This window comes from Crassostrea angulata, chromosome 1 (genome assembly GCF_025612915.1).
Source record: "Crassostrea angulata isolate pt1a10 chromosome 1, ASM2561291v2, whole genome shotgun sequence".
Classification (NCBI taxonomy): Eukaryota; Metazoa; Mollusca; class Bivalvia; order Ostreida; family Ostreidae; genus Magallana; species Magallana angulata.
Window position 1 is genome coordinate 51,156,274 of NC_069111.1, and position 16,440 is coordinate 51,172,713.

Here is a 16,440-nt window from a genome sequence, read left to right on the forward strand (position 1 = left end):
CAATGTGTTTTAGGATTTCTTTGTCACTGTAGATCTATGAATTTATCATTTAAGTAAAATATGCAAAGAAATTCAAACATTTATTTAATTTATATCAAATATAAGCGTCTACATTATTTATCAATAAATGAATCGCTTATTCAGATGAAGTTTTTAACCACACCTCCTGTTCCACGAATTGCACTGCACTTACCAATATGTTCATGTATAAATAGATTAGATAAAGGAAAACTCCCTAGAATGCTGGGAGATTCTACAGAGAGGCCCCCTGTCTTAGAACAGTGTGCATTGTGACATATCTAGTCCATTAACTGAGTAATGTCCGACCAATCAGAATGCAGAATGAATGTCAGACCAGCCCTCCCACCAGCCCTTTAAGTAGACTGCATGTAGGAATCATCACGAAGAATTTGAATTAAGCATTGCATGATGTTTTGCAGGAATTCCAATTTGTATTTTGACTGAGTGAGAGTTGTAGCAATGGTTTTGTTCAAACTCTCTGGAGGAATATACATGTATACTCAAGTCCTATAGTTTTTGGATGTTATTTCTTTACAAATTCAAAAAAAATGTTACCGGTATCCTTTTTATGTGTTATTCTGTATTTGAAATTAACTGTTGTTGCTTGAAACAGGTAAGGGTTAGTCCTTCTGTATTTATATTTTCTGTATTTCCTTGCAGGCCATTTACATTTCGCGCATCGTAGATGGCGGTGCAGCACAGATTGATGGTAAACTGAAAGTAGGAGACCGCATCATATCAGTGAGTGTTCATTGTGCAGGCTTAAATTTGATATGCAGAAGATATTAATTCCTTGCTTTGGGGCCATAAAACTTAGACAAGCTTGCTTTCATTTTAATCTCACTTAAACAAAAGGAATATGTAGTGGAAAAGTGAGAATGAGATCAAAAGTAAGCTCATCTAAATTTCATGGCCCCCTAGGCCTGATTGTCCTGCATTGTATTTTGTGATTTTGTTGGTAGTACTGTAGATATACAATGTGTGTGCCTTGTGTTGCAGATCAATGAAGTGGACCTTCAGGATGCCAGACATGATCAGGCTGTAGCATTGTTAACAGGAATAGATAAGGAGATCAGGCTCGTTGTGTATCGTGAAAAAGTGGTCTCACCGGACGAGGCAGAAAAAGAGCCCCCTAGTGGACAGAAACTGGAGAGTCTGACTCAACCACTGATAACGTGGAATGAGAAACCGCCTACCACGAAGCCGCCACCTGTCCCGGTGGAAACCCCAGTGGAGACTAACTCAGTGGAGAAGAGTCCCTCCGTCAGCCCCAGTCCTTTCAGTGCGGCTGTACCCTCATCTTATACATATCCTTCGCCACCATCTCTAGGCTCCTCCTTCTCTTCCCAGCATTCTCCAAACCCCGCCTCCCCACAGAACAGTCCAAGGATATCCTCGGACTGGAACACACCCCCAACCACCTCTGTTCGACCCCCGACCTTTGTGTATCCGGGTTTTAATCGGACTTCTACCCCCAGTGTGTCGTCATCATCAAGTGCGCAAAAAACTTCTGATATCAAGAAGGAATCTGCCCCGTCTGCATATTCACAAATAAAACTACCGTCATCCATGATAGTAAAACCAAACAGTATCAAAAGTGACACAGAGACCCCTCATGACAGCAAAACTGTGATGGATTCCTCAAATGACACTAGTAAAACAACAAACTCAGTGGACACCAATAGTTCTGTGGAAAATCATATAGGTGATGGGGATAGTAGTGTAGATTCTAAGTTCCCCATTGAAGTAGTGACAATTGTCAAAGCGGGTGGCCCACTAGGCCTCAGTATAGTGGGAGGGAGCGATCACTCGAGTCATCCGTTTGGAATGGAGGAGCCTGGAGTGTTTGTGTCCAAGATAGTTCCCGACGGAGCAGCTTCCAAAACTAAACTGAAGATTGGAGACCGGATTCTGTCGGTCAACAATCGGGACGTCACGAGTGCCACTCATCAGGAGGCAGTAATGCTGCTGATTTCACCCACATATGAGATCAATCTCAAAGTTCGACACGACCCCCCGCCCCCAGGACTCAAGGTACAGCTTTGATTTGTTCTAAAGATATCAGGTAGTCATGGTCATCTTTCTGATGTTGAGATCTTATTTTTAAAAAGCATGTATGGAACAATTTCAATCACATCACACTTGGAATTTCACAATTTTTTTTTAGGAACTCATAGTTGAAAAAGGTCCAGGGGAGAAATTAGGGATGAGCATTAAGGGTGGAGTAAAGAGTTATGCTGCAAATCCCAAAGACAGGACTGATGAAGGCATATTTATCTCAAGGGTAGGTAACATATACTCTGCATATACTTGTAGATCTAACATCAATTGTCCATTGTTCTAACTTAAGAGAATATTGTAAATTATGAAACTAAACTTACTAATGTATTAAACTCACTAAATGTAGTGTATTTGAATTGAACAGATTAACAGTGATGGGGCAGTGGCTAGAGATGGCAGACTAGAGGTCGGACAGAGAATTCTGGAGGCAAGTGCAACTAACTATCAAAGAAAATGTCTGATAATGTTCATGTTGGCTAGCTGACTTAGTTGAATAAGAGATCATTGAATTTACCTGTACATTGCAGGTGAACGGCACCAGTTTAATAGGAGCCACCCACCAAGAGGCTGTCCGCGCCCTCAGGAGCGTCAGTGACCAGATGTTCATCATGGTCTGTGATGGCTTTGACCCCGCCCTAGATGTCCAATCGCCAGACTCCCCTAATGCCCCTATGCCCCCAAACAGGGGAAGGGGGGACTCCATCTCCAGCATAGACAGAGATGGGGACGATCTCGTAATTATTCAAAAGGTGGGTCCAAAATAATTGTCCTGATTTAGGCTCTGCTATTCTTTTTCTCCTTGTTTCATCCTTGGTTTTTCTCTGTGTTCTTTTTGCCCTGATCTCCATGGATAAAAGCACCTAGTAATATATGATCACTGGTTGGAGACATATTCTTCCTGTTCTTTTGGATTTTCTCCTTGCTAACTCTCTTCGATTGGTGTTGTAATTGCTGCACTACACAGCACAAACTGACATACATGTAGCTGTTCACATCAGAGACTTTGAGGGATGATTGCTCTGAAAAACGTAATGTTGCATTATTATTCCTAATATCATGTGCCTTCAGTAGGGAATAGCTACAGTTTAATGGCTCTTATTCTGACCATGATTTCTAAAATAATTAAATTCTATTAAAAAAGCATCTGTTTGTAAACTCAGAAGGAATATAAAAGAAGGTTAAAGATGTGAAAAAATATATGGTGATTTGTAATACTGTGGTACCTGCAAGTGTGAAATGATATCCAACTTCCTTCTTGTATTTTGACAATAATACAGAAGTCCAATGATGCATATGTAAGAGCTTGACATTGGTCAGTAAGAATTAACCAGGGACACATTTAACACATAGGTCAATTAAAATATACCATGCAAACATTTTACTAAGCAGAGCAGTCCTCTCTATGAAGTCTGAGTAGATGCATTTAATGTTGACCCGCATGTCTTGTTGTTGTGTGTTACCAGGAACAGGAAGCTACTGAAGAAGCCAAAAAGTGGGAGGAGGAAGAGGCGGAGCATAGGGTTTGTACACCATGATTGACACCTGTCACACATTGATGCACCAAATGTTCACATTTAAATTTCAGATAGATCATGAACCATCACGAAGTGTTGAATAATTTGGTGATACATGTACACAAATACATTGCATACATGATAAAACATATTCAATGATTTGTGTGCTCTAATGGATATTGTTTAACCACTGACAGTATTTCTGGCTATCATTGGAAAACTCAATAGAACACAGACATAGGGTTTGTTTTTTGCAAAGTGTTAATTTGACTAAAAAATTATGATTTATGATAAAGCAATTATTGATTTTTGTTCCATCTTTCAGTTTGTCTAAGATTTTAACATATCTTTTAGATTTTGAACTTTGATAATCAGCATAGTGTTGTTGAAAAAACTATTGTCTCCTATATTATTGTTTCCTATATTACTAGCAATCTGTTGATATTTTGGTCTCTATTTGTAGAGGCAGCAAACACATGAGAAAATTCCAGAAACTTTGGAAAATGAGCACACAGGAAATGCAGTCCAACAGGTGTGTAGTTGTTCATCATGGTACATAAGCAGAGTGGGCACTGATTAAAATAATAAATATAGGGCTAGATGATGCTGACCAGGGCTAATGAACAGGCCTCTTGAGAATGTAATAGAGAGAGAGAGAGAGAGAGAGAGAGAGAGAGAGAGAGAGAGAGAGAGAGAGGTGTTATTAACCCGTCTCCCATATACATTGGTTCTTTTCTGTTACAGAATTCTATTGAAAACCAAGTGCCTCCTGAAACACATGTGAAGGTTGCTCCAGTGGTAAGCCAAGATTATTGTTGTCTCAAAGTAGTTATGTAGGATAGAACAATATTTTTTCAATTTTTTGACATTTGAACTTAATATTCAAATACAAATATGACAGCATGAGTCTTGAAGCATGAGGCATTATTAACTGATACATTTTGAATTATACATCCATGTATGTTTCTGGAACTAACAATGATTTGATATGACCTCACTGTAGATGTGTGATAGCTAGTTATTATCTCTGACAGGTAAACACTCATCTTGAATTCTTGTTACTTGGTATTATTCACTGTTAAAGCATGATTTTCTATTTTCATTATGTGATGAGAAAGGCTAGCATACTTGTATAAACACCTTTATATTAACTCTTTCATATTGATGTGAAGTGATTTAGCATGGTCTCTGACCTCCTCTGCATGTGTGATGCCAACTTTGACTCTTCTCCCCCTAGCTGCCTGCTAAGCCAGCCGTTCCACCCAAGCGACCCCCAGTACCACCCAAGCCATCGTACATTGCTCGGCCTGAGAGCTTGGAGGACCTGGGGCCTCCCCCCAAACCCCCACTCCCAGCCAAACCCGAGCTGGTGAGTCCACTCAGTCCGGTGGACCCCATCAAACAAGCCAGAATGCCCTCCGGTGGTAAAAAGCTGGACTCCCCTCAGAAGCAGTCCAAAATCCCAGTGGCCAAACCTGCTGTACCCCCCAAGGTAACTATTGCCCACGGGACACGCCTTGCAGGGCTTGTGTTGATTGGCTGACGTGACATGACTGTCCTGTCCTGTCTATCGTTACATTGTGGAGATTGCCTCAGATGTGGGCCATCTTATTGAACCGTTAGTTTGTATAATGATCAGAAATGATTAGAATGATACAGTTTGATTAGAATGTTTTGTTGGCATGGTTTTCTATTCTTTGATTTTATTACTTCTTTTTTTCTTTGTTTTTATGTATCGTTCATGCATGAAAAAAGAAGAGCCTTGAGTATTCTAGCTATTTTATATTCTTGAATAATAGTCTTTGATAGTAAGATGAGGTATGTTTAGCATGCTAGTCACCTGTGTAATTATAGATGTTTTCAATCATTTCTATAGACTTCACAACTGACCAATGCCACACCAAAGAAAGATATCCTGTCTTTCAATGATAAGATGCAGTTTTTTGAGAAGGAAATTCATGAACACACTGGTGAGATAATTTAGCTGATTAAACATGGAAAGTGAACAATTCTCTGTCATTTCAGTCATGTCTTTTCTTGGATGAATAGACTTGATAAAATGTCTGATGAATTTCTTTTTCAGTTGATTCAACAGGAGATCCATCGGTCCAGAAGTAAGTTATGGAAGTTTTCAAAAGTATTTTTTTAAGAGTTTCTATATCAATGTGTTTTTTATTATTAGATTTTTTTATTAGCATATATACATGTCTTATAGCACATTTTTCGGAGAATGTAGAAGTTTAAATTTTTGATAAATGATCTGATTGAATGGGAGCCAAATATTTCAGTTAATTTTTCTTAAATTAACCTCACATTGACATATCCACAAGAAAAGTCCATATCAATAGTGCTATACATTGCAGAACTCACATTTGTAATGGAATTTTGGGTAATTTATATCAAATAGTTTCTTTACTGATAGAACAGTCTCAATACAATAGAACTTACAGTTCAAATCTGAATTCTAGAAAATTTAAATGGAAAGGGACAAGGTAGGATACATTGGGTGGTGAAAGGTGGGGGTTATTGTGAGGGACAGGATCGTGTCTGTGTATGAGGAGTCTGGTGTGGCTCAGCCCGCACTTGGACCTGCATGACTGCACTGTGTGGTTCTAACTAAGAAACGCTCACCAGCAACAACAAATCAGAACTGTTAAACCAGTCTCTTAATTTATCTCATCTATGAAACAACATCTCAGAAATACTCACTTTTTTAAACAGTGGCATGTTCATGTAACAGTTACAAATATACTTAATAGAATTAATTTATTGTTGATACTAGTAGCATGTTCTTTGTTAGCGCTTTCCATGTTACACCTATATGATTCAATAATCCTCTTTTTTTCTGTCCATGTTGGACTATATATCCACAATGAGCACGATTGCCGTGAGTTTATGTGTGCTGTTTTGCGCGGGGCTTTGATATTGTTTGTCTCTCTCTGTATCTTAATATAGCCGAAATCAGAGTTCTTGTATCGTAAGAACGGCCAAAGCCGAGAAACGGCTGCAGGAACGCCTGATTAAGGAGGGTCTGCTGGATAAATCGGCAATAAGCCCGGCCCAACAAAGGGAGCTAGAGGCCGAGAAACGGGCCGCGTGGCGGCAAGCCAGGTCTGTCATCACCATCTTCATCACTCAACCGCTGGCATAGTTAAATTGACTGAGAATGCAAAGACCAAGGGTTCCAAAATGGAAAAAAAAAACCATTCTGGAAATAATCATTTATTTGGTTTTTAAAATGTTTAAAGAAACTTACAATACACAATTTGATCCAAAAGTCAATTTAGCATTCTCATTTTCATCTATTTTAATTTTCATACTCATCATCCTAATTCGTAATACTTTAATATGAAATTGACTTAATGATAGTAAACCTTTTTTGATTGGGGGAGATTCTAAGTTCATGGTATGAGTTGAGTTTTAACTATTTAACCATGGAGTGCATGAGGCCTGGAGGTTGGGCAACGAATGGCGTGGTTTGGGTTCAACTCCTGTAGCTTCTCTGTTTCTTATTAACATGTCTTGTTGTATTAATATTACTGCATTATTATCATTTATGTTTGTAGACCTTGGTTACTAGAGGTAGCATGGTGTATAGCAACTTCGGTTATGTAGCATAAATATGTAGAAGCTAAATATCTATCTAAAATATAACTACTCTGTTGTGAGAGAATTCAAAATCACTATGATATAGCAGCGAGTATCAGATGTATTCAATAATGGTATTATGGTTTGCTTTGGGATGGAAATAATGATGTAACTTGACCTTTGACCCATTAGGATGAAGTCATTGGAGGTGGACGCCATGAAGGCCCAAGCTGTGATAGGATTGGCCAAGGAGATGCATGAGAAATCCCGCCTGCCGACCGTGCCAGACTCCGCAACTACAGGTTAGACGTCCTCGGGGATAGAATCTGTAGAGGATGCCTGTAACAATACTCTCTTATTTAACTCAATGATGTTTAAAATTTGTTCTGACTGTGAGGCTCATAGCTATGTGCTGATGTTGCCTGCATGTGAATCTGTTCTGCAGTGGATCGGTACATATTTTGATTAAAGGAGTCTTAAACTACTCTGTTGTTCATTGTAGATGATGAGAATGCAGTAAAGCACAGTGCAAATGGAGAACAAGAGGTAGCACTTTGATTTCTTTGTTATAATTACATGTTTGCTATAATTTACATGTTTACTAACACAGAGTTGAGTTCACTGAATTCATACATAATCACACTAAAATGGAAAGGTCTTTGAATGACCTTGCCCTTGTGAAAGTTGGTTAACCAGTTGTGATGGATTTGTGTCTGTTGCATTAACCAGTGTCCCCGCAGCCCCTATCAGAACAAAAAACTCATAGTCCAGACTAAGGAAGGGGAGACTCGGGTACAGGAGAAATCTCGAGTGCTTGACGAGAAGTGTCACCTCAAAACAGTCGAGTTTGTGGACGAGGCGACGGGGCAGGTGTCGCTCCGAACCGTTCAAGTCATTGAGAAAACGATAGAACACGAGGTAGCACAGTGTTCAGTTGTCTGTGTCCGTTCGTGATGTAGACTCTGTCATGCTTCACTAGGTGTCAGGAGCTCTGCCTTAGTTCTCTGTTGTCTCACATTGCTGCCATGTTTACTTGGATTCCCAGTCTTTTCTTTTTTTTTACATTTTAGATTTGGTTATTGGAGGAACGTTTGTTTTTAGGGGAACTACTGTGTATTCTTAAAAGAAGCCCTTATTTAAATGCTTTACGAATCATTTGCTCTGCCTCAATTCTTCAACAGATCTCTCCCTTTGTGTGTTTTGCGTTTAGTATTAGATTTTTTCTGGGTCAGTGTTTTTTGCATGAGTGTGGGTATTTTTTGTTTGTTCCAAGTGTTTTTTTTCGGTGGACTTGTTGGCATGTGAAGTTGTGGGATGTACTAGTGTTGTGTTACTAATGATAATGAAGATGTTTTTAAAGACTAAAAACAAATAAAGTAATCTATGCAGTTAACTCACTAACTTTGTGTAATGTAAGAGTGTTTGTTCTGAAGTTACTGTTTGATGATTAACCCCAGACTTGACGTGTTGGTTGTGGTACACTTCTAGGTGGAGGTCACTAAAGAGAACATCATAGAACTCAATCTAGAGGATGAATCTAACCAAGACACAGGCTAGGTGAGTTCACTCGGGACAGGCTATGTCAGCTCGGAGGTCAGTTGTGGTGGGACTTTCATCGCGGTGATGAGCTGATGGTGCTGAATGTACATTCAGTGTCTACATTGAGTGTGCAGTGATGCGATGTACAGACACAATATCTTTTTCAGTATACCATATTGATATTGTGAACTACTCTAAATCCAGTGTCAGATAATGTACATGTGAACCACTTTTAAGTCTTTTTTTAGATATACTGGTACCTGAACTATAAAGTCCTGTTTCTGATAATGTACATGTGAACCATTATTAAGTCTAGTTTCAGACATTAAACATTCGTCCAGTTTCAGTTATTGAACTTGTGAACCCCTTTTAATTACGACTAATCTCAGATATTTAGGCTGTTGTTTTATGACAAAGGCAAATAATTTGAAAATTCAAAATCAAATCGATTTAGAGATAAAGTTTAAAGGCCGAAATTAATCTGATCATAGTGTAATGTTTACTCTGTTCTCATTCCAGTGATGGCTGAAACTAGGAGTAGAGTGAATACCTTAATGTTGCTCAGACACAAGGTTCACAAGATGCCAAAGATCCAACATGCCACCCTTACCACCCCCATCAGGTCCAAGTACACCAGATGGGGAAACAGCATCCAGACTAGTCAACTGACTTGGTGGGGGGAGATAGGCTAGCACTGGACATTCCACCTTGTACCGTTTACACAACACCCAAACACTGGTCGATCTTGTGTGGACTACTTCTTGAGGCTGATGTGTCTGATGTGTGACTTTGAATGTGCTTTAGTGCCAGGATTTTTTACAGCAAGTTTCCCCCCAACTTTCTTGTTCTTCATTGCAACTGTTTTATTTATTTATCCTGTAGTGGACCCTTTTTATGTATGTTGATATTTTGACTCCAACCTATATGGAACCAAGTTCATTAAACCCAAGACTTAAGGACAAAAAGCCTGTGCCCCCATAACATAGGTAGATCTGGATACAAGATTTTATGTGCATCGTCTATGGCTTTGTCGGATTTTTTTTCTCTCATTCTTTGTATATTGTGGTACAATTTGCGTTCGTGTCTGCCATATGTTTACAGAGGTTCAATTTTATCGTATCATAGTTATGAATTCAGTTTTTAAAGAAGTTTACATACTGATGCAAAATTTTAAGCATGTTTTTTTTAATCACATTGGGAGAATTTTTAGAATGAAAAATCTGTTTTATCCTGCTATACCTCATTTCAAACAGTGGAAGTGCCTGCAATGTATTCTTATGTAGTTACATTTCTTAAGGATTTCGTCATGCCCCTGTCAAAAGATTTTTAACTTTGTTGGCAAGTTAATACATTTTCTTAATACTTTATGAAACAGAAATTTTTTATTTATAGTTTGTTAACTTTATTTCTATATAGAAAATTTTTATTTTGCTTTTGTAGGATATTTTAGTGGGATAAAATTTTATTTTAGTCTGTACTCCTTTGGAAAGTTGAATTTATACAGAATTGTCTAAGGCAATATTGCTCCAGGTGAACCTGAATTGACTTTTGAAATGCTTACACCAACTTATATACATGTAACTGGTTATATTATGAATTATTCTAGTTGGTACATATTTTCTACCCTTTGGAGCAACATGGTTTGCCCTGTTTACAAATTGTTATCCACATGTGTATTTGTTAAATTATCCAACATCTATATTTTCTAGTCTTCATTGGAAAGCGGTCCTAGAATTTTATACATGTTAACATACTGTTGTTATGGTAACCAGTCCAGAGGTGATGATTAATTAGTTATATCATTCATGTGTAGAAAAAATAATATATTGGTGCATAATGAACTTTAAGTATAAATGTGTCAATGTATTCAAGGAGTTTGTGTTGACCTTGAGAGGAGGTCACTGGGAGGTCAGCCTTGACCATAAAAAGGAGATTGCTGACTTAGAAAGAGGTCATTGGAAGGTCAGCCAATTCCTGTGTGTCAGAAGGTCAGGTGAAGGACACAGGTGCAATGTATAGCCATACTATCATAGCATATGAAGGGGATGGGGGATTTATTCATTGAGTTTACAAGTAGAGTATTACCCAATGGTTACAGGAAAATAACCAGCCAATTTCATGACGTATAGAGACCAAGGCTCTACTTAATATAGGTCTTGGATTGTCTGAATAGACAGTGTAATCTTTGTGTATATTTTAATGGTCATATCAAATGAAAATATCTTAATATATACTTATTTACTAATGCTAACAGATAATAGAATTCACAGGTACACAAAAATTCAAAACCTTGTACCCTACTTGTTGATTTGTGTGAACATACAAACTAGTGTTATAATTTAACACCTGTCAGAATTCCTGATTTTGATCAGTATTTATGTGTGTCTCTGTATCATAATGTTTTCATTAAGGACACAATTTTTGATTTATGCATATTGTACAAACTGTCTGTATTATACATTTTGATGTACAATGCTGATCTATATGTACAGATTTTGATTTATACCTGTAGTTTACCTACATTTGATCATGGTTTGTTTTTAGACTTTTCAGTAATGCCTACAAACTTTAATTTAAGGAAATTTTATATGAAGAATTAAGATACATGTAATTTTTACTTTCATTTGCTTTTTACAAACCTTCATGTTTTAATTTTTAAAATAAGTTTTATGAAGAACAAATATATTTAACAATTGTGGGGCATTGTTTAATAATTATATTTTAAAATCATGTAGAAATAATGCCTAGCTTATTTCTCAACAACATAATTGTTAACAATTAATACAGACTGATTAATAACATGTGCGATACTTATAAATATTCATGGTTACACAACTTCGTATTAAAATTGCTGAAGCTGTTATTTGTGATCTTCTATGTCTTGTCTTTCTCACATTGCAAGTGTAAAGGGGAGGAAAAGGCTAAAGGCAATAACTCTGGAGCCAGGGCTTGCAGATATTTACTTAAACTTCACAAAATGTGACTTGATCTGCTTCAGTAGATCACAAATAAAGAAGTTCAGACCTTATACTAGAAAGTATCCAGAAAATTGCAATACAAATGCCAATTGTATATGAAATTCGAGGGCAAAATAACTATTTTCATAGCCAGAGTTTGTTTGCATACAGCAAAGATGTACGTTCCACCGAAATGTCCGAGTTGGATTTATTGAGAGCAGGACTGCATTCAAGATTGTTGCAGCTAGCAAGGCTGCTAGGATAGAGAAACACACTGAATAAATTACAGGGTAATGCTGTAATTGTTAAGCATGCAGATCATTCTAGATCAAAGCTGCTACGCAGGTCTTGGAGATGCTATGATCTTGAATGCAGCCCTGCCCCACTCTAACTCAAACAGTGAAAACTTGTATACTAGAGATATCTTCTACTTCTGTAATTTAACAAGTTGTAGTGTATTTCTGAGGTCCTCTGATTCATCAAACACATAAAAAATTGTAATTTTATTTGCATAAATCATATATGTATGTCACAATAAAACAAAAAACGTAATTTGAACTAGAACATATATGCAACATAATTTAAGTAAATGCATCATTGGACTCCAAACTCCAAAAGTTTGAAAGAATGGAGGTAACAAGCAACTTTAAGTAGATATATACATGTACATGCAAATGTTAAATTCTGGAAACATGAAGGAATATTTACACAGACAAGCATCTGAATGTAAGAATATTTTTTTTAATTAAAATTAATAAATAAAATGAAAATGAATGTAAAAATTTATGATTTTATATATTATATTTAAACATAGAAACATGACACAATATATGAGGCATTGGTTATTTAATATCACATGCTTTTCTTCGACTTTAAGTCAAGGACACAGTCAAACCGAGAATTAAATACCATTCCTCAAAACAGACTGAGGATTAAAACATTCCTCAAAACAGACTGAGGATTAAAACATTCCTCAAGACAAACTGAGGATTAAAACATCCCTCAAAACAGACTGTCTGACCAGTCCAATGTTACACAAGATGCAACAAACATCATAATATCAGGCAACAGCAAAGTATGAACTCAGTACAACAGTTCCTAGGACAGGCTTCTTATACTATGGATACACTGTACATGTATGTACAAATAGTCATTATTGGTGTGGAGCCAAAAAATAACCCAATATGAACACACTTTGGCAACGAACGTTGAGTACACCAGTGACGGAGGCCATGCTATGGGGAGAGGGCCACAAACATGGAGGTCTGGTTAGTGGGCGCGTCTCCCCAGACTGGCAGGCTGGCCACGGTTGTCTCTAGGGACCGGACTAGAGTGTCAGGGGGCTTGGACCGGACCAGGGTGTCGGTGGACTTAGACCGGACCAGGGTGTTGGTGGACTCCTGTTTGGAGGCGTCAGCCTTCCAGGCTAGGTAGGTGTCCCAGCCAAGGGCTATAGTGTTGTTAAATAGAACCCTGCAATAAAATCAGAATGATTACAATTAATTAGAATTACAAAGGTTACAAAAATCAATTGTGCAGTAGAATAAGGGTATATGCTAACTACATCTTCAGTAATGAATGAGCTATACTTGAACTAAAACCATACATTATTTTGTATTTACATGTGCATTTTATCTGTGTCGCATGAAATATGAAAATAACATTTACTGTTGCCCAAATTGGAATGACGAAATATGATAATCAACTAAAATTATATTTTAAAATTTGGGGGGTATTTGGGGTGTGAAGGAATTAAAAACTTAACTTTTCCCTGAGTCAAAATTTCGTCTTTACCTGTGACTGATGGGCACTAACAGGAAGTTCACAAACTGCACACCTGGCCAAACCTGTTAAAAAGTATACAGAGACAGGTAATTAATGGACATGTAAATGCATGCTGGATAAAACGAGCATCATACAAAATGGCAAATCCTCTAAGCTGTTTAGCTTGAAGTAGCAGGCATTATAGTGTGTACATACCGACCAGCAACTGGTGAGAATATCCAGATAATCCTAGAACAGAAAAGCATTGACTTACAAAAGTAATCAAAATCAATTGTGCAGTAAACTAAGGATAACAATCAGTTCATCAAATGAAATCAATGCCCTGACAAAATCACTAAGTCACATGTCATAATGACAATGAATAAAGCTGACCAGGTCTTCATTGATGGATTACAATTATATGTGGATTAATCTTCATTGATTCATTGATGTACGGAAATAATGTATGGATTATGGATTAACTAACAATACTTTAACCTTACATACCTTTTGAATTTTTTGTTTTATGATAGAAAAAGAATCTCCTTTCATTAATCCCATGACTCCTAAGAAAAACGGAGGGAAGACAGGCGCAAACACCAGCTGAAGAATAATGCAGTGAATTAATTTTTCTTAATTAAAAGCATCTCTTTGCATGATTACCTTTTCAAATCACATTGAAATTTACTGGATATAATTTTTTAAGTTCTATAAAGTCAAGAATGATTTCTATACATTGCGAATGCTGAAACTAAAACATATTTTCTAGCAAATAGTAATACATGTATAAGAAAAATATAGTATAATTAATTACCTGATCAACAGCAACCATTTTGAATGGTGCCAACTTAGACTTCCCAAAAATCTTTTGCAGTCTTATATACCATCCATGGAAAAGAGGACCCTATTATTGATAAATAATACTAATGAAAACCAGTATAATGGATAAAATGAGAATGTACTGACCACCAGAATCTGTAGTATAACAATACAATTACAAAGGCCTACATATTAATTCAACTATGATGAAAACATATTTATGACACAGATGTGTTTGTCTTTAGACAGTGACTTGGTGTGGCTTTTCAATAAACCTTATATGAAAAAAAGCATCAGAAACCATAGGTACATTGTACCCAGTAGTCTGAATGAAGACTTAGCCTATTAGAACAGCAACTTCTCAAAAGAAAATATACATGTAGCGTGCAGTGCTTAAACTCAAATTCTGCCTATAAATTCTATTTCTAATTCTTGTCAGCATATAAAGAAAGGTAAATTCTGCACAGGGAATGACTTTGACAGATCCCACCACAGTCTGTGGTTCTATTCATTCAACTTGATCTTCAGATTTTGTTTATAATAGATCAAAGAATGTTGATAAGCTGAATCAATTTTATATTTTGGGCTTTAAACTTATCTTTAAATTTGCTCACATGCTGTTTGAGGCATTTTTACTTTTAATGCTATTAACTCGTTGAATAAACTGATATAAAATCTATTTATTTTGGTGAAGTTTTCCAGTGGAACAATAAGCTTTTCTTGAATATAAGCCTCTTATTTTTTAACTGGCAACTTTATTAACTTGAAAGCAAGTCACACTAATTACTTGAAAATAAGCCCATTAGTATTCATTTCTGTCAATTCATAAAATCTGATGAAAAACTAAAGAATATGATAAAAAGAAACTTAAATCAAATTGGTTACCATCACTTTTACAGTTAATAAACCTTTAACTCTTATTTTTATTGTGTTTCTTCTTTTTTTAAGAATTGTGGACTGTAAAGATATTCTAGATAATATTGAATTTTGCATTACAGCATATAATGCATATAAGGTACTCGTAATAAGCAGCTCTATCAGCAGCAATTTATTAGGATTAGATGCAAAACATGCATGGATGTAACAACACTTTTAATTAACAGTAATTTTATTAATCATAACTATATTTTAACTTACAGCAATTATCACCCCAAAAGCCCAATATCGAACATATCTTTTGCAGTCAAATTTTTCATTTCTCTCAACAAATTTCTGGGAAATGGCATCTCCAGTTGACATAACAAAACCTACAAAAGAATGCAATTATTGCATTTCTGTTTTCAAAATTTAAAAAAAAAACATAATGAATATACCAGTGTCAGTGTCTTATGATGCAGTCATGATCACGTTACTTATTTCTTATGCATAAAAAATATTCCAGGTTGTCAAATTTGTTAAATAATGGATACAGCAAACAAATTTCTAAATTGGATTTGAGTCCTTCACTTTTCAACGCGTAATTTAACGTAGATCGACATGATGACAAATACTCACCCGTCGAAAAGGCGACTGTTTTCCATGGGTATTTTTGCATCAACGCCGAGTGCATTCGAATAACTGCATTCATGATTAATCAGAGAAGTCTGAAATTATTGGGTATACACTTTAGATTATCCCCACCCCATTTTTAAAACTTATGAAACTGTTACGAAACGCGAGAACATCATGCGTAAATACACGCACTCAGCCTATTTTCCGAGGTATAGAATAGGGTACTTTTTATATCCTATAACCAGGCACTATAACCAGGATGTGCGCATGCGTGAACCAACTTTCCATCGGGATCGGTAAACGATTGTGAGGAAATTCGAAAGCTATTTGGAGGAACTTCGAACTGATATATGTGCAATTTAAAAATGCGATTTTTATATGAAAAATATGATCAGAAGTGATTAAAATGTTATGTACATCAGATTTTACACCAAAAAATTAAATAAATAATTGAGAGAACAATCAAAATCAATGTTACAGGAAAACAACAGGCACTTAGCATCGGAGGGGGGGGGGGGTTGGAATGGGGGCAGGGACAGGGGGACGGGACTGCCCCCCCCTCCAGCACACGTTTTCTCGCAGCAAATATTTTTCTTGGATTTATTTATAAAAAAGTAAATTAACATACAGTTGCACCCCCCCCCCCCAATGTTTTTGGGACCATGTAAAATTTGAAATGAAAGAGA

At 36.7% G+C, this 16,440-nt stretch overlaps 2 protein-coding genes across 20 annotated transcripts in view; one reads left to right on the plus strand and one right to left on the minus strand.

Moving 5' to 3' along the window:
* Positions 1 to 11,586, plus strand: part of LOC128167648 (protein scribble homolog) — a 32,648-nt gene extending 21,062 nt beyond the window's left edge. For 11 of the 19 annotated variants that reach the window (XM_052833487.1, XM_052833518.1, XM_052833495.1 and 8 more), the window contains 17 exons: positions 682 to 762; positions 1,021 to 2,055; positions 2,189 to 2,305; positions 2,447 to 2,509; positions 2,610 to 2,831; positions 3,546 to 3,602; positions 4,060 to 4,128; positions 4,341 to 4,394; positions 4,834 to 5,088; positions 5,473 to 5,566; positions 5,680 to 5,710; positions 6,552 to 6,707; positions 7,377 to 7,486; positions 7,687 to 7,730; positions 7,914 to 8,102; positions 8,673 to 8,741; positions 9,243 to 11,586. In XM_052833487.1, coding sequence (XP_052689447.1) covers positions 682 to 762; positions 1,021 to 2,055; positions 2,189 to 2,305; positions 2,447 to 2,509; positions 2,610 to 2,831; positions 3,546 to 3,602; positions 4,060 to 4,128; positions 4,341 to 4,394; positions 4,834 to 5,088; positions 5,473 to 5,566; positions 5,680 to 5,710; positions 6,552 to 6,707; positions 7,377 to 7,486; positions 7,687 to 7,730; positions 7,914 to 8,102; positions 8,673 to 8,741 — 2,646 coding nt within the window. In that variant the 3' untranslated portion in view covers positions 9,243 to 11,586. The other 8 variants (XM_052833588.1, XM_052833580.1, XM_052833603.1 and 5 more) reach the window with 8 other exon arrangements.
* A 584-nt stretch (positions 11,587 to 12,170) lies between these two features.
* On the minus strand, positions 12,171 to 15,957 carry LOC128167745 (protein Mpv17-like). Its single transcript, XM_052833640.1, has 7 exons — positions 15,758 to 15,957; positions 15,401 to 15,510; positions 14,259 to 14,348; positions 13,952 to 14,047; positions 13,661 to 13,693; positions 13,475 to 13,527; positions 12,171 to 13,153 (listed from the first exon to the last, which is right to left on the minus strand). Exons 1-7 carry the CDS (start codon positions 15,828 to 15,830, stop codon positions 12,916 to 12,918), a joined length of 693 nt encoding a protein of 230 aa, XP_052689600.1. The 5' UTR covers positions 15,831 to 15,957; the 3' UTR covers positions 12,171 to 12,915.
* Between the last annotated feature and the right edge of the window lie 483 nt (positions 15,958 to 16,440).